At 44.0% G+C, this 24054-nt stretch overlaps 1 protein-coding gene across 2 annotated transcripts; it reads left to right on the forward strand.

Annotated features, from left to right (window-relative positions):
- Positions 1-412: 412 nt before the first annotated feature.
- LOC100070719 (very-long-chain 3-oxoacyl-CoA reductase-B-like) lies at positions 413-21333 on the forward strand. 2 transcript variants are annotated; one of them, XM_023649889.2, is made up of 11 exons: positions 416-683; positions 973-1019; positions 4607-4682; positions 5224-5334; positions 5490-5557; positions 18857-18901; positions 19130-19164; positions 19386-19467; positions 19932-19997; positions 20550-20690; positions 20865-21333. In XM_023649889.2, the coding sequence occupies exons 1-11, from the start codon at positions 524-526 to the stop codon at positions 20967-20969; spliced, it is 936 nt and encodes a 311-aa protein (XP_023505657.1). In that variant the 5' UTR covers positions 416-523; the 3' UTR covers positions 20970-21333. The 2 variants fall into 2 exon arrangements, with proteins under 2 accessions (XP_023505658.2, XP_023505657.1); XM_023649890.2 differs by lacking the exon at positions 973-1019 and having other exon boundaries at positions 413-683.
- Positions 21334-24054: the final 2721 nt, after the last annotated feature.

The following is a 24054-nucleotide window of genomic DNA, read 5'->3' on the forward strand; positions in this document are numbered from 1 at the left end:
AAACACTCAGAACAAGTGAAAAAAAACAAAAGATATAGACTTTGTAAGGGGAAATGAGGAGCGGGGTCATGTAAGCCCACTGTCAGGGCTTTGACTTGTGCCTCAGCAGAAAATCTGAAGGGCACGTTTTTCCTACAAACTCTGTGTTATTGACAAAACTCCCTTGGGATGGGTATTATCAGGTCAGACCACCTGCAGCTAAGAGGGGTTCAGCGACCCAAACAGAGAGGGAGTCTGTGGGTGTCCTTTGCCCAGCCGTGCAGGGTGAGGGGAGATAAGACCTTCTGGTCCGGGAAGGTACCTGGGCGTTAAGCCCAGATGTGACCTAATTAGACGGCAAGGGGCGGTGCTAGGGCTGATGGGCGTGGCCTGTCCGCCAGAATAAAGCGGGGGGGCCTAAGGCTTGACTGGCAGTGTGGGCGGGGCTAACCCGGAGTTGGCAGGCCAGCGTTCAAATCGCTGCTCCCGGAGGCAGCCTCCTAGTTTTGTCCTCAGGTCTGGTGACCCGTTGCTGGGGGCTGCGATGGAGTCGGAGTGGGACGCGCTGAGGGCGCTGGGGGCGGTTACCGCCTTGTGGCTGCTGCTGAGGGTGACCTGGGAGGTGGGCCACTTAGTCTATGTCTACCTGCTGCCCCAGGCACGCCGGGGCGCCCCTTGGCTCCGGGCACATGGAGCCTGGGCAGGTGAGGAGCCAGGGCTCTGTGCCAAGTGGGTATGGGTGGGGGCTGCAGGAATGAGGACGGGTGACAGGTGAGGACCCCCGATCAGAACAGAGGCTGGAGGACTCCTGGAAGCAAGATAGGTGAAGGCTGCGGTGACCAGGGCGAGGGAGGCACCCAGAAAAGGCACAAGAAGGGCCAGGAGGGAGAGTGGAGGAGCCGGCAGGGGGAAGGATCTGGGGTGGGCTGAGCTTGGGCTGGGGCAAAGTCTGTGGCTGCCTCCTCCTGCCCTCCCTCCTCCTCTCGTCTCTAGTGGTGACAGGAGCCACCAGCGGCATTGGCAAAGCCTATGCGCACGAGGTGAGTCATGATGTCTTACAGCCTAGGGAATGCTAGGAGTTTCTGTCTGTTAGCTTGCAGCAGCTGCCCCTGCTAGACTGAAAACTGCATGCTTTATCTGGTTCCTTCAGATGTCCTCTCCTCCAGGAAGCCTTCCCTCTGGTCTCCAGGCTTCTACAGCCCCTCAACATTTTCCCATTGTCACCCTGATTTAGTCATTCAAAACATATTTATTGACCCCCTCTACGTGCCAGGCATCTTCCAGGTCCTGGGGGGTACAGCAGTGAACAAACTAGGTTTAAAAAACCAAAAGAACTTGCCCTCATGGAATTTATGTTCTAGTGAGGGGAGACAGGTGTAAATAAGATTAATAAATAAAATATACAGTGTGTCAAATGGTGCCAAGGGTTAAGGAGAAAAATCAATCAAGAAAGGAGAACAGGGAATCCTGGGGATGTGTGGGTTCCCATTTTTATATAGGATGATCAGAGAAGATGTCACTGAAAAGGTGAAATGGAGAAAAGACTTGAAGGAGGTGAAGGAGGGAGTTATGTGGATAATTGGGAGAAGGGATTTCCAGGGAGAAGAAACAGCCAGTGCAAAGGCCCTGAGGTAGGGAGAACTGCTTGTTAGAGAAGCAGAGAGGTGGCCACTGTGATTGTGTCAGAGTGAGAAGAATAGGGGAGTCGTAGGAGTTGAGGAGAGAGATGCAATTTCAGGGCATATCCTGGGGAATCTGGTAGGTTATCGTGGATACCTTACTATTTGCTGAGTGAGGTGGGATCCTGGGAGGGTTCTGAGCAGAAGAGGGGTATGATACTGTAGGGGGTGAGGGTGGAAGTAGGAGATCAGCTAAGGTGCTCTTGCACAACCCGAGCAGGAGATGGTGATGACTCAGACCAGGGTGACAGAAGTAGAAGTTCTTGGATTCTGGATTATTTTGAAGATAAAGCTGACAGGATATACGGAAAGGTTTGATGTGGAGTATGACTCAGCTTTTTACCTTGTAACCTGAAACCTTGCTAAACTCACTTCTTGGTTATTGTAAATTTTTTGTGGATTTCTTGGGATTTTTCTACATCATCTGTGAATAGAGATCATTTCTTCCTTTCCAGTCTGTATACCTTTCATTTCCTTTTCATGCCTTATTGCACTGGCTAGGAACTTCAATATGCTGTTGAAAGGAGTGGTGAGAGTGAAGATCCTTCTTTATTCCTGATCTTGGGGGAAAGGCATTTAGTCTTTAACCATTAAACGTAATGTTAGCTCTAGGTTTCATTTACTTATTTACTCATTTATTTACTTATGTGCCCTTTAGAAGGTTGAGGAAGGTCCCTTCTACCCCTAGCTTGCTGAGAGTTTTTATCCTTTGTCAAGTAATTTTTCAGTATCTATTGAAATGATCGTATGGTTTTTCTTCTTTAGTCTGTTTATATGGGAAATTACATTGATTGATTTTTGCAAATGTTGAACCAACCTTGCATTCCTGAGATAAATCCCACTTGGTCCTTTTTATATATCACTGGATTGGATTTACTAATATTTTGTTGAGGATTTTTTGTGTGTAAACTTATGAGTTTCTTTTCTTGTAATATCTTTGTTTGGGTTTTGGTATTAGGATAATGCTTGCCTCACAAAATAAACTACTACAAGATTTTTGGCCAGAACACCTCAAAGAATGGAGCTGCCATTACTGAGATGGGGTTGAACTGAGGGAGGACCAGGTTTGGGGAAAAACAGACAGGAATTTAATTTTGGACATTTTAAGTTTGAGATACCAATTAGGTATCCAAGTTGCAAAGTATGCAGCTGGGTATAGCACTGTGGAGTCCCGAGGGGAAGTCTGGGTGGAGATATAAATGTAAGCATCATCAACATAGCGATGCCATTTAAAGTCATGAGACTAGATGAGATGGCCATGGGAGTGGGTGGAGATGGAGAAGGGGAGCACAGTCTGAATCACCCCAAAGAGCTCCCTGGACCATCCAAAGTCAAGAGGCGTGGAAGATGAGGAGGAACAAGAAATGAGACAAAGTAGGAGGAAAACCAGAGTATAAGGGATGGAGAAGAGGTGTTGGAAGCCACATAAAGAATGTTTCCAGCAAGAGGCAGTGATCACCGTGTCAATCACCGCTGGGAGGTGCTGAGAATACAGCATTTGCTTTACCAACGGGGAAGTTATTGGTGACCAGAGTGGTTTGGGTGGCAAGGTCGGGGCAGGAGCCCGACTGGAGTGGGTATGAGAGGGTACGGGAGGAGAACAGTGTAGACAATCCTTTCTTGGAATGTTGAGTGAAGGGAGCAGGTGGGGTGAGAAGAAATGGGGCAACACCTGGACAGGGAAAGTGGGAGAGACCACAGCAGATTTGTATGCTGATGGGAATAATCCAGAAGAGCGAGAAGTCGTGATGCAGGGGAAGGTGGGAGAAAAGCTGGAGCAATGTCCTTCAGCGGGCAAGAAGGGAGGGGAAGCTAGGGCTGGAGTAGAAGGGTGACCCTGGGGGAAAGGGAAAGGATTGTGTTTAGTTGCAAGTCAGCGAGTCCTGATGGCCACTCTGGGTTATTGCTGGCTGAGAGTTGGTCTGTCCCACCTCTGCACTCTGAGCCCCGTGAGGGCAGTGCTGGGACTGTCTTGGTCAGGGCCACCGGCACAGGACCAGGCACAAGCAGATGCTATGCAAATGTTTGTGGAATGAATGAATGGCCTTCATAGCACCAACCTCTCAGATGCATGGAGCTGTTGAGATGTTTGTGCCTGGCCTCTCTCCGAAGCTGATGGACACTGAGCTCCACATAATACATCACCCTCAGACACACAGGAGGAGAGGGTCAGATGTGTGCCAAAATGCTACTTGGCGCCCATTCCACAAATATTTGCTAACTCTCTTTCAAGGGGGAAGGCATTCAGGGCAGAAGGAGCAGCATGTGCAAAGGCCCAGAGGCAGGAAAATCCAGGAGATACTTGTGGGGCTAGATGAACCATCTGTTGTGCCTGGACTCCCATAGAGAGCTGGTACCAGGTCACGTGGAGCCAGGGTGAGGAACATGGTTTTGTCCCAAGGGTCCTGGGGAGTCAAGACAGGAGAGGTAGGGGCAGGTTTGTGCTTTAGAAAGAGCCCTCTGGCTGCCGAGTGGAGGGTGAAGAGGAGGGAGCGAGACTGAATTTGCCACGGGTACCTTGTGTCCCCAGCACCACCCAGCAAAGAGCAGGTGCTCTGCAAACACACCTTGAACAAATATTTGAAGGAAGGAAGGAACAAACGCTTGAGTTATTGGACTTTTCTGTCACTGCAAATAAAAGCCAAAGTCTTTACCGGGGCATCCGAGGCCCTATGATCTGGTCCCCTGCCTATCTCACTGGGCTCCTGTGCCACGGGCCACTGCCCCCAGGGCACGCGGGACTCCTGCTGTCCTCCCAGCCTTTGTGCAAAGGCCTCTGCGCTTCCTGCTCCGCCTGCCTGGACTGCGCCTTCCCCGGAGCGCAGGCATCTTTTTTCTCTTTCGTTCGCCTCTGCGTCCGCAGCGCCTACCACACGGTGCCCCCGGGCAGGCACCACACGAAATCTTTGTAGAACGAATCAATCAGTCAATCGATGAATTCTCTGCAGCTCGCCAGGAGAGGTCTGAACATTGTCCTCATCAGTCGAAGCCTGAGCAAGTTGGACTACGAGGCAAAGGAGATAGGTGAGAGCCAGGGGGGGCCGCGCTGGGGAAGTTGGGGACAGTGCCCGGGGCGAGACCCCGGCCAGGGCGGGGGCGTGGTCAGAGGCGTGGCGCGGCCTTGGCGAGAGGGTGGGGGCGTGGCCAGGGCGCGAGCGGGGCGTGGCCGGGGCGTGGTCTGGGCGGGGGCGTGGCCGGGGCCCTCCCCGTGGTCGGGGGCGCGGCTACGGCGGGGGCGGGGGCGTGGTCTGGGCGTGGCCATCGCGGGGGCGGGGGCGTGGTCGGGGCGTGGTGCGGTCGTGGCGAGAGGGTGGGGGCGTGGCCAGGGCGCGAGTGGGGCGTGGCCAGCGCGGGCGGGGGCGTGGTCAGGGGCGGGGCGGGGGTGTGGTCTGGGCGGGGGCGGGGCCGGGGCCCCCAGTGGTCGGGGGCGCGGCCATGGCGGAGGCGGGGGCCTGGGAAGGCATGGGGCAGAGGCTTGGGCTGGACAGGCACAGGGATGGGGTTGGGCCAGAGGTGGGACTGGATTCCAGCTGAGGGTCTGGCTCCCGCTGTCCCCGCTTCCCAGAGCGGCTTCATGGCAGGATCACACGAGTCATCCAGGCCGACTTCACCGGGGGCCTGGAGATCTACGGCGCCATCGAGGCAGGACTGAAGGACCTGGAGATCGGAGTGTTGGGTAAGTCCCCGTGCCTGCTCGGGGGCAGCCCTTCCCTCCACTGCCCCCAAGGTCACCGTGACCTGGGACCCTTTTGTGGTGGCCCTCCCTCTGCCCCGACCTGGTCTCCCTGGGCCTGTTGGAGTGACTCAGACAATTTGTCCCCTCTCGCTCAGTGAACAATGTGGGCATGCTGTATACACCTGGCTTCAAGAAACTGCTCGACTGTGACAATGTCGCCAAAGTGAGTGAAACCGAGGACAGGACTGGCCTCTCCAGCCCCTCCTCTCACGCTACTGCCCTCTGTTGGAAAACTCACGCAGTGCGCTACCCATGTTAGAACAAGGTACTCTATTGCCTTCCGCTGGAAAATTGTCTTAAAACCTACAGATCTTATGATGTCTGGGACGTGAAGGCGGTCTCCTTCGACGGGGCGCCCTTGTGCAGTGCCCAACCGGCACGACTGTTCAAGTTGAGCCTGCTTCTGCCCTTTCCTATTCCCTGGTGCTCACTAAGGGGACCCACGTGGGAAAGGGGACCCACATGAGAAAACCAGTGCCTGCCTTGTGGAGCGTGTGGCTTTCTAAATTTTTATTTGGGATCATTCTTGAACCCACAGCTTCTTTTCTCCTAATCACCTGTGCATATAGCCCCATGGTATTTCTTAGGAGAGTCCAGTAGTCACTTGGACCTCAGTTTCTGCTGCCAACCTCTGTTGTTAAATTAATTGTTTTCTTTGTCTTTTAAATTATATCAAAGTTATAAAGAGTCAAATAGTTCTACAAGGGTTGTTGAAGAAAACGGCATACGCCATTCTCATCTCCTATTCCACAGAGCAGGGTTTCTCAACATCCACCCTGCTGACATTTGGGCTCATGGTTCCTTGTCGTGGGGGCTCTCTTGTGCCCTGTAGGCTGTTCAGCAGCATCCCTGGCCTCTACCCACCACATGGCAGCAGCATCCGCCCTCCAGCTGTGATAACAGAAAATGGCTCCACTCACGCCCGAATATCCCCTGGGGAGAAAACCCCACCCGGCTGAGAACCACTGCCCTGGAAGCTACCGCTTTCAACCTGAAAAAGTATATAATTCATCCTTTCAAATAATCCTGTTTAGAGGGTACATCTTGATTTCTCAGCTTTAGCCCTTATCTGGTGACTACCCCCAGCGGAAGAGGAGGATTATTTCTGGTTCGCAGACACCGGTGCCGCCACCACAAACACACACCCAGGCCTCCCATCCCCCAGGATAATGTTTCATAGGTGTGGCTGCAGAATCACATTACTGTGCATTTGAAAATGCTGTCCATGGTGGCGCCATGTAGTTTTCCTTTCTATAACAACTTTTTATTCTCCCTGGAGTTAGTGATTGCCTCGATTTTTCATCTGCTTGGATTGCTATGTGCTTATCATTACTTCAACTCCGAATTGTAATCCAAAAATATAAAAATGTTCCAGGCAATTTCATCTTCTTGAAGGAATCTCTCCAAGAGCCTTCTGTCCTGCTCCAGTCTGGACTGGTTACCCTCTGTGTCACAAATCCTGGGACCTCTCTTTATCTTTCTCCTAGGAAGCCCCTATTTTCTCTATCACATGTTATAGCTTCCTTCGGTTTACTCCCTCATTTTGTTGGAGCATGTCCTCCAGTAGCATTCTGAGAAAGGGTGCATGGATGGTAAAAATTTCAGCTCTGTTTTCTATCAGTTACGCAACTTTGCATACATGACTTCATTTCTCTGAGCCTCAGTTTCATGTCTATAAAATGAAAATAAATATTTTTGCTGGGCTCACAGAGCTGTTATGACAATGGAATGAAATAATGAACATAAATCTAAGTTGTGCACTCCATCAATGTTGGCTATTACTATTAGACATAGACAAAACAGAAGATCAGGGTGGTTTTTAAATTTTAAATATTATTATTTCAAGAGGAAAACATATGCTCATTTTATAAAACGTAACGAGAGGGTAGCTGGGTATTCTGCTTCTGGTATTAGAGGAAGTTGTTGGAGGCTAACGCTGTGAATGAGAACCATTAGGAAAGCGGGATACAATGTTATAAAAAATAACTGGAGACATCACAGAGCTAGGAAGGCAATGAAGAACCTAGCACCAAGATTTGAGGGAGGAGAGAACCCAAGAAGGGAATTTGACATTTGGAGCAAAATTTCACTTCAAGGTGGCTCAGAGTTTAAGAACCGAAGCACAGCTTTCAACCTACTCTTGCTCCAACGAATAATGTAGTTCAAAGCTTTGGGAAATATCCCAAGTTTTAAGATGGTACCCTGAGAAACTATCAATTAGGAGTTGGGGTAAAGTAGAATAAACTAGGTTGCATGGGAACTGAAACAGAGTTTCCAGTGAATTCCATTCCCGTCGGGATTAATGTGACCTGATATTTCAGCGCCCCCTAGTTTAGCTGGCTGGAAGCACAAAAAACCAACACATCATCTTTAGACGAAAACAATATAGTTCAGAGCCTCAAATTAGCCATACGATTTTTTATGTATTAAATATCCAGCACTCGACAAAATATAACCAGGAATCTTAGGAGAAAAATCATGACAGAAAACAAAATAAATAATACATCATGTAATTTAGTCCACATGTGACCAAGATAATGGAAATATCAGCATAGATTTTTTTAAAATTGTGGTAAGCTTTATATAATATCCAAACAGAAACTCTGGATGTATTAAACCATAACTCCTCATTCTTCCCTACTCCCAACCCCTGTCCTTTCTGTCTCTATGAATTTGCTGATTCTAAATACCAGTGGGATCCTAGAATATTTTTCCTTTTGTGTCTGGCTTAGTTCACTCAGCATAATGTTTTCCATTTCATCCCTGTTGTAGCAAGTATCACAACTTCATTCCTTTTATTTTCTTTTTATTTTTTAATTGTGACAAATAGACATAAAATTGGCCATTTTTACATTTATTTACATGGACAGGTCAGTGGCATTTTGTACACTCACATTGTTGTGAAACCATCACCACCATCCACCTCCAGAACTTTTTCAATACCTCCCCCTTCTTCCCTAGCCCCAGCTCCTGGAAGCCACCATTCTAATTTCTGTCTCTGTGAATGTGACTACACTATGTACCTCGGATAAGTGGAATCGTACAGTATCTGTCCTTTTGTGCCTGAAATTTCATTTAGAATAATATTTTCAAGGCTTATCCCTGTTGTAGCATGTATCACAATTTCCTTCCTTTTGAAGGCTGAGTAGTATTCTCTTGTATGGATACACCACAATTTGTTGATCCACTCTTCCATTGATGGGCACTCTGGTTGTTTCCACCTTTGGGCTGTTATGAATAATGCCGCTATGCACATTGGGGTACAAATATCTGTTTGTGTCCTTGCTTTTAATTCTTTGGGGCATATACCCAGAAGTGGAAATGATGCATGCAAGATTGGTTTGGCTATTCAGGGTCTCTTGAGATTCCCTATGAATTTTAGGGTGAGTTTTTCTATTTCTGCAGAAAATGCTCTTTGGATTTTGATAGAGATTGTGTTGAATCTGTAGATCGCTTTGGGTAGTAATGACGTCTTAGCAGTATGAAATCTTCCAATCCATGACCGCGGGATGTCTTTCCAATTAATTATCTCTTCTCTAATGTCTTTCAGTGATGTTTTGTGGTTTTCTGTATATGAGTCTTTCCTCCTTGGTTAAGTTGATTCCTAAGTATATTTATTCTTTTTGATGCTATCATAAATGGAATTGTTTTCATAACTTCCCTTTCGGATGGTTCGTCATTAGTGTATAGAAACGCAACTAATTTTTCAATGTTGATTTTTGTATCCTGCTGCTTTGTGAATTCACTTTATAGTTCTCACATTTTTTTGCGTGAAATCTTAAGGATTTTCCACATATAAGATCATGTGCAAACAGATAACTTTGCTTCTTCCTTTCCAATTTGGATGCCTTTGTTTTTTTTTTTTTCTTGCCTGATTGCTCTGGCTAGAACTTCCCATACTATGTTGAATAGAAACAGCAAAAAGCAGAAAATGCTTTCAGTATTTCATCATTGGGTATGATGTTAGCTGTGGGCTTTTCGTATGTTTGTTATTCGTATCTTTATTATGTTGAAGTAGTTTCCTTTTATTCCTAATTTGTTAATTAATCATGAAAGAGTGTTGAATTTTGTCAAATGCTTTTTCTACATCAATTGAGATGATCCTGTGACTTTTCCCCTTTATTCCATTAATGTGTTGTATTACACTGATCAATTTTCATATGTTGAACCATCTTTGCATTCCAGGAGTAAATCCCACTGGGTCATGGTGTATCCTTTTAATATGCTGATGAAATCAGTTTGCTAGTATTTTGTTGAGGATTTTTTGTGTGAATGTTTATAGGGGATCTCAGTCTGTTGATTTCTTTTCCTCTGATGTCTTTGTCTGACTTTGGTGTCGGGGCAATGCTGGGCTTACAGAAGTTAGGAAGTATTCTCTCCTCTTCAATTTGTTGGAAGAGTTTGTGAAGGGTTGGCATTAGCTCTTTAAATGTTTGGTAGAATTCATCAGTGAAGCCGTCTGTCCAGGGATTTTCTTTCTTGGGAAATTTTTGATTACTGGCTACTGATTCAATCTCCTTACTACTTACGAGTCTATCCAGATTTTCTGTTTCTTCCTGATTCGCTTTTAGTAGGTTTCGTATTTCTAGGAATTTGTCCATTTTACCTAGATTATCCAATTTTTTGGCGTGCAGTTGTCTGTAGTGCTCTCTTATCATCTTTTTTGCTTCTGTAGAATCAGTAGTAATGTCCCACTTTTGTTTCTGATTTTATTAATTTCAATGTTTTTTCTTTTTCTCTTAGTCAGTCTAGATAAATGTCAATTCTGTTAACCCTTTCAAAGAAGCAACTTCCGGTTTCACTGATTTTCTTTGTTATTTTTCTATTCTCTCTTTTATTTTTCTCTGCTCTAATCTTTATTATTTATTTTATTCTGTTAGCTCTGGGTTTAGTTTGTTATTTTTTTTCCTACTTCCTGAAGGTATAGAGTTGTCGATTTGAGATATTTTTTTCTTTTAATGGAAGTATTTACAGCTATAAGTTTCCCCCTTAGCACTGCTTTCCCTGCATCCCGTAAGTTTTGCTATGTTGTGTTTTTATTTTCATTTTTATTTGTCTCTAAATATTTTTTAATTTCCTTTGTGATTTCTTTTTTGACTCATTGGCGTTTAAGAATTGTAGAAGTTCAATATGTATTATGGATATTAATCCCTTATCAAATGTATTATTTGCAAACATTCTCTGCCATTTTGTGAGTTGCCATTTTACTCCATTGATAGTGTCTTTTAATGTACAAAACATTTTAATTTTGATGAAGTACAGTTTATCTATTTTTCTTTGGTTGTGGTGCTTTTGGTGTCATATCCAAGAAATCATTGCCAAACTCAGTGTCATGAAGCTTTTCACCTATGTTTTCTTTCAAAAGTTTTGTAATTTTGGCTCTTACCTTTAGAGCTTTGATCCATTTTGAGGTTTTTGTATGTAGTGTTTTGCTTCATATATTTTGGGGCTCTGTTGTTAGGTCTGTATATATTTATAATTGTTATATCTTCTTGCTGCATTGAACTTTTAAAAAATATAATGCCCTGGGGCTGTCCCAGTGGTGCAGCAGTTAAGTTTGCACATTCTCTGTCAGTGACCTGGGGTTCACCAGTTCAGATCCCAGGTTTGGACATGGCACCGCTTATCAAGCCATGCTGTGGCAGGCATCCCACATACAAAGTAGAGGAAGATGGGCACAGATGTTAGCTCAGGGCCAGTCTTCCTCAGCAAAAAAAGGAGGATTGGCAGCAGATGTTAGCTCAGGGCTAATCTTTCTGGAAAAAAAAATATATATGTATAATGCCCTTCTTTTTTTTTTTTGCATTGTTTTTGAAACTTAGTGTCTATTTTTTCTGACATATTTATAGCCACCCGAGTTCTCTTTCCATCACTGTTTGCATGGGCTATCTTTTTTCTAATTTTTTACTTTAAATGTCTCTGTGTCTTTGTATCTAAAGTGAATATCTTGTAGACACATATAGTTGGGTGACGTTTTTAAGTCCAATATGTCGATTTCTGTCTTTTAATAGAAGCGTTTAATCTATTTGTAAAAAGTGATTATTGATAAGAAGAGATTTGCTTCTGCCATTTAGCTGTTTCTTCTCTGTATGTCTTAATTTCCCCTCTATTCCTAATAACTTTTTTATTTAGTTGAATTTTTGTAGTGTACCATTTTGATTTCCTTCTTCTTTCCTTTTCTGTGTGTTTTCAAAGTTATTTTCTTAGTAGTTACCTTGGGTATTACAGTTAACATCTTAAACTTATAACAAACTAGTTTTAATAATACCAACTTATTTTCAGTTGTGTACAAACACTCTGCTCCTATACATATGCTCCCTCCTTGTTTATACTGTTATTGTCACATCTTCATACATTGTGTGTCCATTAACATAGATAATACAAATTTATAATGATTACTTTATACATTTGCCTTTTCAATAATGCTGAAAAGACAGGAGTAACAAACCAAAAGTAAAACAGTGGTGGGTTTTCTACTTACCTATGTAGTTATCTTAATCTGTTTCTTTATTTCTTCTTATGGCTTTGATTATTTTCTAGTTTTTGATTATTTTCAAACTGAAGGACTCCCTTTAGCATTTCTTGTTAGAGCAGGTCTACAGATAATGATTTCCCTTAGCTTTTGTTTATTTGGAAATGTCTTCATTTTCCCCCTCATTCTTGAAGGATAGTTTTGCTGGACATCGAATTCTTGGTTGACGGATTTTGTACTTTTGTTTTTTAGGACTTTAAATCTGTTATCCCACTGCTTTCTGGCCTCTGTGGTTTCTGATGAGAAGTAAGCTGTTAATTCTATTTGTTTATCATGAGGACGTCTTTCTTGCTGCCTTCAAAATTCTCTTTGGGTTTCGACAGTTTGACTACAGTGTGTCTTGGTGTGGATCTCCTTGAATTTATTCTGCTTGGTGTTTGTTGAGCTTCTTGGATATGTATGTTTCATCAGATTTGAGAAGTTTTCAGTCATTATTATATTATATATTATATATTATTATTATATGATGTGTATAATGCTGTTTGATGATGTCTGACAGGTTCCTCAGACTCTGTTCATTTTTCTTCTTCTTTTCTTTCTCTTTTGCTCTTCCAGCCAGATACTTTCAATTCTCTTATCTTCAAGAATGCTGATCTTTTCTTCCACCCACTCAATTGTGCAGTTGAACACCCCCCTAGTGAATTTTTCATTTCAGTTATTGAACTTTTCAGCTGAAGAATTTCTGTTTGGTTCTTTTTTTTTTTTTTTATAATTTCTCTCTCTTTGTTGAATTCTAATTTTGTTCATATATCATTTTTTAAACATCTCCGTTAGTTCTTTTTTTTCTATGGCTTTCTTTAACAAGTGGAGTATATTTAAGACAGTTGGCTTAACGTGTTTGACTAGTAATTCCAGTTCTGGGTTTTCTCAGGGATGGTTTCTGTGAAATTATTTTTTTGCTATGTATGGGCCACCCTTTCCTTTTTATTTGTATTTTTTGTTGTTGTTGAAAACTGGACATTCAGAGTATTAAAATATGTCAACTCTTGAAATCTGACTTCCTCACTCCTCAGAGGTTGCTGACTTCTGCTTACTGAGAAAAAGTCATTTGTGACTTTTTAAAAACTATTTTTGCAAAGTGTGTCTTCTTGTGGTGTGTGGTCACTGGAGTTTCTGTTCCATTATCTCTGGGATCATCCAGTGACCTGACAAATATTTCCTTAAGTGTCCGGCTCCAAAAGCAGAGGAGGGTAGTGTCTTTCTTATCTCTTTAAATCTTCTAATAGATACTGCCAGGGGAAGCCATTGCTTCTAAGATGGCCAAAGGCAAGGCAAGTGTCTGCACCCTTCCCTTAGGGAACCACCAGACCAACCAAAATGCATAAGCTCACAGTTTTGGAGGACAAGGTCCTCACTGCCCTCCCTGGTACTAGCCAGCTACTTCAGGAATGCAAGATGCTATTCCCAAAACCACAGTGGGGCTGAGAAGTAGAGGATGCTGGGTGTTCTGCCCACACCACTCACTTACGAAAGATCAGCAGCCTGTCCATGAAGCACTCCTCTGATCGTTATAAGTGTCCAGTCAGGTCCCAGAGTTCCAAAATAGTTCATTCCAATTATTCTTTCCAGCTCAATAGTTGCTTTGATGGAAGAAATGACCCCTAGCACTTCCTGCTCTGCCATTTTGTGTTGTCTTGTTCAGCATAGATTTTAAAATAACTATGATTAATATATTCAACATACTAAAAATCACAACAGAGAATTTACTCAGAAAACTGGAAATTTAGAAAATTCAAATTCTAGGATTGAAAAATGCATTTATTGAAAAGCAACTTTATGGATAGATTTCATAATGAAACAGACACAATTGAAGAGAGAATTGGTGAACTGGAAGTAAGGACAGAAGTAGATACTCAGGCACTTGCCTGGAGAGGCAAAAGGATAGAAAACATGGAAAGGGATAAGAGATATATGAAGTATTGTGAAAATGCCCAATATGTGTGTAACTGGAGTCCCATAATACAAAAAGGAGTAAATAGGCATGATGTAAATATTAAAAACATAATGGCTAAATATTGTGCAGTACTGACAAAAGACATCAAGCACAAATCAAATTCCAGGATCACTATGACCACCAATGCAATTGCATAGAAACTTTCAAAGCAGGATTTAGAAAGTAAAAAATTTGAGCTGAAAGACAAATAAAATTGAGAAAATTCTGCGAGATTGATCAGGAAAAGAGAGAGAGAGAGAGAAGGCACAGATAAGTAATGCCAGAAATGAAAATGAGGGGCCAGCCTGGTGGCATAGCAGTTAAGTTCTCATGTTCCACTTCAGTGGCCCGGGGTTTGCCGGTTCATATTCTGGGTGCAGGCATGGCACCGTTTGGCACGTCATGCTGTGATAGGCATCCCATGTGTAAAGTAGAGGAAGATGGGCATGGATCTTAGCTCAGGGCCAGTCTTCCTCAGCAAAAAGAGGAGGATTGGCAGCAGTTAGCTCAGGGCTAATCTTCCTCAAAAAAAAAAAAAGAAATGAAAATGAGGATATCCTTGGTGATATCAAAACTGTAAGAAGATCCTACTAAGATATAATGGCAAAAATTTGAAATTTTAGATTACTGGAGCTATTTCCTAGAAAACACAATGTATACAAAAACAAAAAGAAATAGAATATCTAACTAGTGCTATATCTTTAAAGAAATTGAACCCATCATGTAAAAGCTCCTTACAATAGTGTTTACTCTTGGAGGGGTAGTGTGTGGAAGGGTACGTGGGTGGGGGCTCCTTGGGAGCTGTTAATTCTGTTTTTCTAAATCTGGATGCTGGTCACATAGCTGTATCCAGTTTGTGAAAATTCATTGAGCTCTACATCTATGGTGTGGGCACATTTCAGCATCCATGCTATTCTTCAATAGCAAGTTTAAAAAGATGAAACCTTCCTGTAAGTAAAAGCTCCAGGCCCTGATGTCTTTATCCGTGAGCTACCGAATATTTAAGCACAAAGTAAAAACAATCTCATCTAAACTCTTTCAAAGACTAGAAAAAGAGTATGCACTTTCTGCCTCATTTTATGAGGGCATACAACCATCATACCCACTCCCAATAAGGAAATTACAAGGAAGAAAAAATTAGAGCCTAATTTCCTTCAGGAACATAAATGCAAATATCCTAGACCAAATAATTAGCTCACCAAGCCTGTGATACATAAAAAGAATTAAATATCACGATCAAATGAGCTTTATTCCAAGAGTGCAAGGATAATTCAGAATTTGAAAATCTATCTGTATACTTCACCATATTAATAGAAAAAAGGGAGAAAAACCACATGATTATCTGCATAGATACAGAGAAAGTAAGAGTCAATTGCTGAGAGTTAATGTATGTTCATTACTTTTTAAAAAGCAACTAGGAATAGAACAAAACTGCCTTAATCTGGCAAACAATCCTCAAAGAACCTGCAACTAGCATCATACCGAATGGTGAAATGTTGAATGCTTTTTCCATGAGGTTGGGAACAAGACAAGGAAGTCTGCTATGACCTCTCTATTTAACATTTTATGGGAGATCAAAGATATAAGGCTAAGAAAGGAAGAAGTACAATTGTCATTATTTGCAGATGATAAGACTTTCTATGTAGAAAACCCAGAAGAATTTATTTATTAATCAACTCAGCAAATTTTATGTCTATATATCAGTAATGAACAACTAGAAAGTAATTTCTTTTTTTTTTTTTTTGAGGAAGATTAGCCCTGAGCTAACATCTGCTGCCAATCCTCCTCTTTTTGCTGAGGAAGACTGGCCCTGAGCTCACATCCGTGTCCATCTTCCTCTACTTTATATGTGCGATGCCTGCCAAGCGGTGCCATGTCTTCACCCGGGATCCGAACTGGTGAACCCCAGGCCGCCAAAGCAGAACGTGCTCACTTAACCACTGCACCACCAGGCCAGTCCCTCAAAAGTAATTTCTTGGGCCAGCCCCAGTGACCTAGTGGTTAAGTTCAGCATGCTCCACTTCAGTGGCCCGGGTTCACTTCCCAGGCACAGAACTACACCACTCACCCGTCAGTGGCCATGCTGCGGTGGCATCCCACATACAAAAAGAGGAAGATGGGCAGCGAATGTTAGCTCAGGGCAAAGCTTCCTCAACAACAACAACAAAAAGTAATTTTTTTAAGAGGCAAGATTTATCATGGCAGTAAGGACATCCAATATCTAGGCATTAATCTGAAATAAAATATGTAAGACCACTTTTCCTTACAGAAAACTATAAAACATCACTAAGAGAAATTTTAAAAGACCTAAATTAAAAGAGGGGCATACTTAGTACCTCTATTGTAGGCAATATACATCAATTGGCAGGTTCAGTGTGTAAAGAAACTCTCACTGAATTCGGGGCTATCCTAGACAAATTCCCAGCAGATTCTTTAGTGTAAATTGACAACGCAAAGGGCCAAGAACATCTTGAAGAAAAGTTCTACCAGATGACAAGAATTATTATGAAGCTACAGTAAATAAGACGGTGTGACACTGGTACAATGATAGAGAAATAGAAGAGTGGAGCAGAAGAGAGTCCAGAAATAGACTCCCACATATATGGGCATCGAAATTATAGCAAGACTGTATTACAGATCAGTGAGGGGGAAGAGGCTCTGTCAATCAATCAAAGTGGATGTGGGCATCTGGGAAAAAGGGAAACTTGTTCCCTACCTCACACCCTACCCAGAAGTCATTTCCTCTTGGATCATGGATCTGACTACGAACTCAGACTGGTGAGGCATAGAAACATTTAGGTAACTTATGAGAATGTCTTCACGACCATGGAGCAGGGAAATATTTGTCTTTTTTTCCCTGGCTTTATCGCGATATAACTGACATATAACAATGTGTAAGTTTAGGGTGTACGACATGATGATTTGATACACATATATATTGTGAAATGGTGACCACAATAAGGTTAGTTAACACACCTGTCACCTCACATAATTACAGTTGGGAAATATTTCTTTTCTTTTCTTTTCTTTTTTGAGGCAGATTAGCCCTGAGCTAACATCTGCTGCCAATCCTCCTCTTTTTGCTGAGGAAGACTGGCCCTGAGCTAACATCTGTGCCCATCTTCCTCTACTTTATATGTGGGACGCCTACCACAGCATGGTGTGCCAAGTGGTGCCATGTCTGCACCCGGGTTCCAAACCGGCGAACCCTGGGCCACTGAAGTGGAACGTGCGCACTTAACCACTGCGCCACCAGGCTGGCCTGGGAAATAGTTCTTAAACAGAAAACAAAAAGCATAAGCCATGAAGGAAGGGATCAGAAAACTGGATTACGTTAATATTAAGAGCTCTTGTTCATTCAAAGTCACAAACAAGCGAGTGAAGGGACAAGCCACAGAGTGGGAGGAGATATTTGCAGTGCAAGTAACCACCAAGGGGCTTGTATTTAGAATTTACATATATTAATATGTCATATACAAGTTATATATATTAATATATCATATATAAATATATTATTTATATTATATATTATATTAATATATATTATATTATTATATTATGTTATATATTATATATGTTATATAAATCTTTTTAAAGTACAAACAACCCAGTTAAAGAAGGGGAATCAGATTTGAATAGCCACCCTACAAAAGAGGAAATCCAAGAGATCAGTGAACACATGAAAATGTATTTAGCCTCATTCTTATTAGGGAGCTCCAAATTCAAGCCAGAATGAGATACAGCTACACAGCCACTAAAAAGTTTAACCCTAAAAGTACTGACGATACTATGTGCTGCTGGGGATGTGGAACAACCGAAATTCTTAAGCTTTGCTCGTGGGAATATAAATTTGGACGATTTGGGGAAATTGTTTTGCAATACCGCCTAAGATTGGAAATAGGCGTACACGAGCATCCCTCCATTTCACTCCTGGTGGTGTGTGAGTGCGCAGGTGCTCCAAAAGACACATTCGAGAGTGTTCCTAGATAAATTATCTATGATAGCCCCAGACTGGACCCAACCTAAATGTCAGTCAGTAGTCGATGAGATAAATAAAGCATGCTGTATTCATCGAGTGGAAAATTACAGCAATGAACATGAATGCACTTCTGCTACACACGACATGGATGAATCTTACAAACAAAATGTTTAGCAGACGAAGCCAGAGATAAAACGGTACATACTGTATGACTCCGCTTATATGAAGGTCAGAACCAGACAAAACTATTCTAGAGCGTATTAGAGGTCAGCATAGTGGGTAACCCAGGGGGAGGCAAGGACAGTGACTACAGGGGGAAATCTGGAAAAGTGTCAATACTTTATTTCTTCCTACTTCACCTTTCACAAGTAGGCATGTATTTTGGGGATCATTCTAATCAGAATAAATCGCTGGCCCATTCTTTTTTATTATTATTTTTTTTATTTAAAGACTGGCCCTGAGCTAACATCTGTTGCCAATCTTCTTTTTGTTTTTTCTTCTTCTTCTCCCCAAAGTCCCCCAGTACATGGTTGTATATTTGAGTTGTAGGTCCTTCTAGTTCTTCTGTGTGGGACGCCGCCTCAGCATGGCCTGATGACCTGTGCCATGTCCACGCCCAGAATCCAAACCAGGGAAACCCTAGGCCACTGAAGCGGGCGCGTGAACTTAACTACTCGCCACGGGGTGACCCCATGACCCATTCTTTTTACTTGCGGCCCAGCGATCCATCCATTGGCTACACTGTATTTATTTAGTCACTTTGCTATTGATCAGCATTCAGGATGTTTCCTGTTCTGTGTGACTACAAAGAGTGTTGCGATGAAAATTCACTGCCCACACGGGTGAGTATCTTGGAAAAGAATAAATTTCCGGAAGTGGAGTTGGTGGGTCAAAGGGTACGTGCAGTAGGTGCTACTTTTACAAAATGTGTTGTGTTAAAGTAAAACTAAGTTAGGAAATAAGAAAAGGTGGGCGCTGTGGCGGGGCTGGTGATGATTGGTTTTGTTTTCTTCCCCAGAGACTCTCGGATGTTGTAAACTGCAACGTGATGTCTGTGGTCCAGGTGAGTCTGGGCCAGGAGGCGCTGGGTCCACGGTCAGTGTAGCTCTGACTACTCTGGGTGGTCCCCAGCATCCCTCCACACCGGACCTGGCATGGAGAAGGTGCTAGGGGCTATTCCCTGAGGCTTGAAGGGAGCGGAGGGAGTGAACTGGAGGAGGGAGCAGGAGTCGTTGGGCGGGTGGAAGGATTGCAAAGGGAAAGGTGGAGTTTCCCCCACTCTTCTCTACAGATGACTGCAATTGTCCTGCCCCAGATGGTCGCCAGGTAAGAGGCAGTCTCTTTCTCTTCCACTCTGGATCCTCTCCCATCCAACCTCCAGGCTTTTTCCGTTCCCCGCTGGTCCCACCCACGTTTCCAACTCTTCTCTGTCCCTCTGAGGTTTCTCAGATGAGGGCTCGGGCTAAGGGGTGGCAGTGGGGGAATCACCTGGACCCTCTATTTCCGGTTGGCATTGATCACCTTCCAACGAATGCTTCCTCCTCCAGGGGCAAAGGCATCATCATCAACATCTCTTCGTTATCTGACAGGAGACCCTGTCCATTTTTAGCAGCATATGCAGCCTCTAAGGTACCCAGACCCACAGACCCAGGGCGAGGGCTGTCCTGCCATTCTCGATTCCTGCTGTAGCCCTTTATTCTGGCATTGAAGGTTCTGGGGGAAAAGTCCTGAATGTGTGTATGTGTGAGACAGAGGTGTGCCACCTGAATCTGGAGCTGTTCATAGGTCAGACAGACATCTGGGACACAATCCAGTGGGCAAGCTAGGTTTTTCTGTTTGTTTTTTAAGAGAAAGGGAGGCTGGGGTCAAGGGAGCACGTGAGGTGGGAAGGAGGTCTGGGAATTCAGAGACTGGCCTGGCTGGCTTGGAGAGTGCGTGTATGGGAACAGAGAGAGGGCTCAGAACACGCAAGCGCTCAGGTGTTAAGGTGAGGACTTGGGCCGCGAGGAGCGGGGCCTGCTGGATCCACGGACGGAGTGCTCTGCACAGGGACGGCTCTCGGTCCTGGGACCCTCCCTCTCCTTCCTCCACAGGCCTTTGTGCGAAGCTTCTCCCGGGCGGTGGGCGCAGAGTACTTCTCTCAGGGCGTCGACGTACAGGTACCTGACTCCGCAGGGGCGGGGCTCAGAAGGCACGTGGCAGCTCAGAACGGGAGGGGCATGGACACGGGGTAGGAGCTAAGGGACAGTGGAGGCTTCTAGGAGCAGAGAGATGTCTGAAAGAGGATAGTGATTTGGAATAGCTGGAGTGACCAGAGCTCAGAACTGTGGCTTTGCTTAGGGGGCGTGGTGTCAGGGGGGCATGGTCTCTTGGAAGAGTGGCATGTAGGGGCGTGGTCTCCTGGGACCGTGGCATTTACGGGCGTGGCCTCTTGGGGGAGTGTTTCTGGCATGGCATCTAGGGGCGTGGCCTCCTGGGGGGCGTGGTGTCTAAGGGCGTGGTCTCTCCAGGCGTGGCATCTAGGGGCGTGGCATCCAGGGGGCGTGGCATCTAGGGGGCGTGGCATCTAGGGGGCGTGGTCTCAGGGCAGACACTCGGACCCACGTGGGACTGCAGCTAGAAGGCAAGCCTCTGGGACCCACAGGGAGGGCCTGGGAGGGTAGGCTGGGGTGGGAGGGGACTTCTTTTCTTTACCGGCTTCCTTCCTGCAGACAGTGAGCCCCTACACGGTTGCCACAAACATGACCCGTGACGTGAGCTTCGGAAAGAATGCCGAAGACTTTGCTCGGGAGGCGCTGGACACTCTTGGCCTCACCTCGCAAACGCCTGGGTGCCTGAGCCACGCTTTGCAGGTGCCTTCACGGGGCAATCACGGGCAGAGAGCTGGAGGGAACCTTCCCTGGCTCCGGTCCACTAGTCCTTAGAGCGGAGAGACGTCCAGGGGAGGGGAGGTCCCCCACCCTGGGCTGGGGAGACAGGAGAGGAGATGGGGGCACATCCTGATCCCTGGTACCTCTCCTTCCCAGAGTTTCCTGCTGCCTCTGCTGCCCAGTTGGTTTTCTCTCTCGCGCTGGGGAGTGAAGTTGACATCTCTGTGGGCGAACAGGCTTAACGAGAAGTTCGCGAATTAAAGGCATTGAAGAGGCGTGGCCGCTTGTCCATCCTCCCCCGCCCCCCAATCCCGGGCCAGAGCTGTCGTTGTTAGCAAAGATGTCCCACCCGGGAGAACAGACAGACAGGCAGGCCAATGGAACAGAACTGGACCCCCCGAACACCTGCACATTTGGTGACAACTGCAGATCTCAAACCTCTAATGGGAAGATGGAGTATTCAATATGTGGCGTTTGGGGAAAAACAAAAAATATACATATAATTGTAGCGGTGATGGTTGCAAAATTTTGTGAATATCCTAAAATCCACTGAATTGTACACATTTAAAGGGTGAATTTTATGGTATGTGAATTATATCTCAATAAAAATAATTTTTGAAATGGAGACCCCCTAAGTATATGTATATATAATTAGATCCATTCCTCACACCATACACCTGCATAAACTCCAAATGAATCAGAAATCTTCATGTAAAAGAGAAACACGCAACTAGAAGTGTACACGAATGAATTCTTCTCCATCTTGGGAGTGGGAGAATGTTTCTAATTAATACTGAAAATTAAAAGCAACAACAAAAAGAATCGCTAATAAATATTGAACTATTAATGACATGCAGGCTGAATTCCTTAGGGAAAGTGTCTGAAGCTTCCTCTGAAATGCATTGAAAAGTGAGATGAATTCACTCGTGGATAGTGGGATAGATGGAGCAGATAGAGATAAGACAAGTCTGGTAAAATGTTAGTAATACAACCTAAGTGGTAGATACATGCTTTTTCACTGTACACTTCTTTCAACTTTTCTATTCGTGTACACTTCTAGTTGTGTGTTTCTCTTTTACATGAGGATTTCTGATTCATTTGGAGTTTATGCAGGTGTATGGTGTGAGGAATGGATCTAATTATATATACATATACTTAGGGGGTCTCCATTTTAAAAATTATTTTTATTGAGATATAATTCACATACCATAAAATTCACCCTTTTCATAATAAAATTTTCATAATAAAATAGTGGGGAAAATCCAGGAGCAATAAAATAAAATAATAAAAATAAAATAAAATAAAACTACTTAAGCAGATTTAGAAGTTACTTTGGAAAAGATGATTCCATGAGCAAAGTAAAAATGTGACCATCTCAGAGAAAATATTTACAACTTATGCACAAAATGTGAATCTCCTTAATATATACGGAAAAGACTAGGGGCCGGCCCAGTGGCACAGCAGTTAAGTGCGTGCATTCCGCTTTGGTGGCCTGGGGTTCTCCAGTTCTGATCCCGGGTGCAGACATGGCACCACTTGGCATTCATGCTGTGGTAGGCATCCCACATATAAAGTAGAGGAAGATGGGCATGGGTGTTAGCTCAGGGCCCTTCTTCCTCAGCAAAAAAAAAAAAAAAAAAAAAAGGAGGAGGATTGGCAGCAGATGTTAGCTCAGAGCTAATCTTCCTCAAAAAGAAAGAAAAAGACTAAAAGCCCAATGTTTTAAAATGTGTAAAGGAGTGAAAAGACACTTCACAGAGATACAAACACAGACAGTCCTTAACTATATGAAACGATGCTCAACTTCACTGTCTTCTTGTTTGCATGGCTTCTGGAGAGAAGTTAGATGTAACTCTTGTCTTGGTTCCTCTCTAGGTAAGGTGTCTTTTTTTTTTTTTTTTTTTTTACATTTATCCTGCTTGGTGTTCTCTGAGCTTCCTGGATCTGTGGTTTGGTGTCTGACATTATTTGGGGGGAAGTTCTCAGTCATTCTTTCCAATATTTCTTCGGTTCCTTTCTCTCTTCCTTCTGGTGTTTCCATTATGCACGTGTTACACTTTTGGTAGCCATCTTACAGTCCTTGGATATTCTGTTCTGTCCTGTTTTGTTTTTTTCAGTCTTTGTTCTCTTTGCTTTTCAGTTCTGGAAGTTTCTATTGAGATAGCCTGAAGTGCAGAGATTCTTTCCTCAGCTGTGCCTACTTAGCAAGTAAGCATCAAAGACATTCTTCATTTTTATTACAGTGGTTTTAATCTCTAGCATTTCTTCTTGGTTCTTTCCTAAGATTTCCATCTGTCTGCTTCCATTGCCCATCTGCCCTTGCACGCTGTCTCTGTTATCCATTGGAGCCCTTAATCATAGCGGTTTTAAATTCCCAGTCTGATAATTCCAACACCCCTGCCACGTCTGGCTCTGATTCTCGCTCTGTCTCTTCAAATTGTGGGGGTTTTTTTGCCTTTTGGTATGCCTTGTAATTTTTTCTTGATAGCCGGACATGATGTACTGGGTAAAAGGAACTGAATAGGTCTGTCGTAACGTGGTGGTGAGGTGTGAGTTGGGGGGGGTGGTGCATTCTGTAGTCCCATGATTAGATCTCAGTCATTTAGTAAGCCAGTGCCTCTAGATTGTGAACTTCACAAGTGTTTTTAATTTTTTTCTCTTTCTTAAGCAGGAGAGTGTGGCTAGTGTGGGCTGAGATTGGGCATTTCCCTTCCCTACACCCTGCTCTGTCAGAATCTGATAATATCCCAGAAGATTAGGCTCTGGGTCACTAGTCCCTCCAGGGCAGTCTTTGTTAAGAAGAGCAGAGTGCTTCTGATGAATTTCAAGATGCTCCTTTCCCCCGTCCCCCTGCCAGGAACACAAGGGGATTTTTCTCTGATATTTACTGTGGGAAGTGGCTTGAGCTCCTAGAGGTAAATCCCCAAATTGTGGAAAACTTCCTATGACTGGGTTCCCCTAGAGTTTTCAACTCTCACGCTTGTCCACACTGAGCCTCATCAATCACGGTGCCGGTTTCCCACCCCAGCACTGGTTCCCGCGGCAGTGTCTGCCCACGAGTCTCTGCTCCGGAAAGTTGTGGTTGCCTGTATTTGCCTCTCCGTCTTTCCAATCTTAGGGGCAGTGTTTCACCCCGTGTCCTCATCTCTGTTCAGCTTTTTATTTGTTGTTAAGACAGAGTGGCAACTTCCAAGCTCCTTATATGTGAAACTGGAAACCAGAAGCTACCTAAAAAGGCCATATACACTTAGAAAGAATGTATATTCTGCAGCTGTTTGATCTACCGTTCTATATGTGTTGATAGTTCAAATTGATGAATTATACTGTTCAAATCTATGTTCTTTCT

This window comes from Equus caballus, chromosome 10 (assembly GCF_041296265.1).
Source record: "Equus caballus isolate H_3958 breed thoroughbred chromosome 10, TB-T2T, whole genome shotgun sequence".
Taxonomy (NCBI): domain Eukaryota; kingdom Metazoa; phylum Chordata; class Mammalia; order Perissodactyla; family Equidae; genus Equus; species Equus caballus.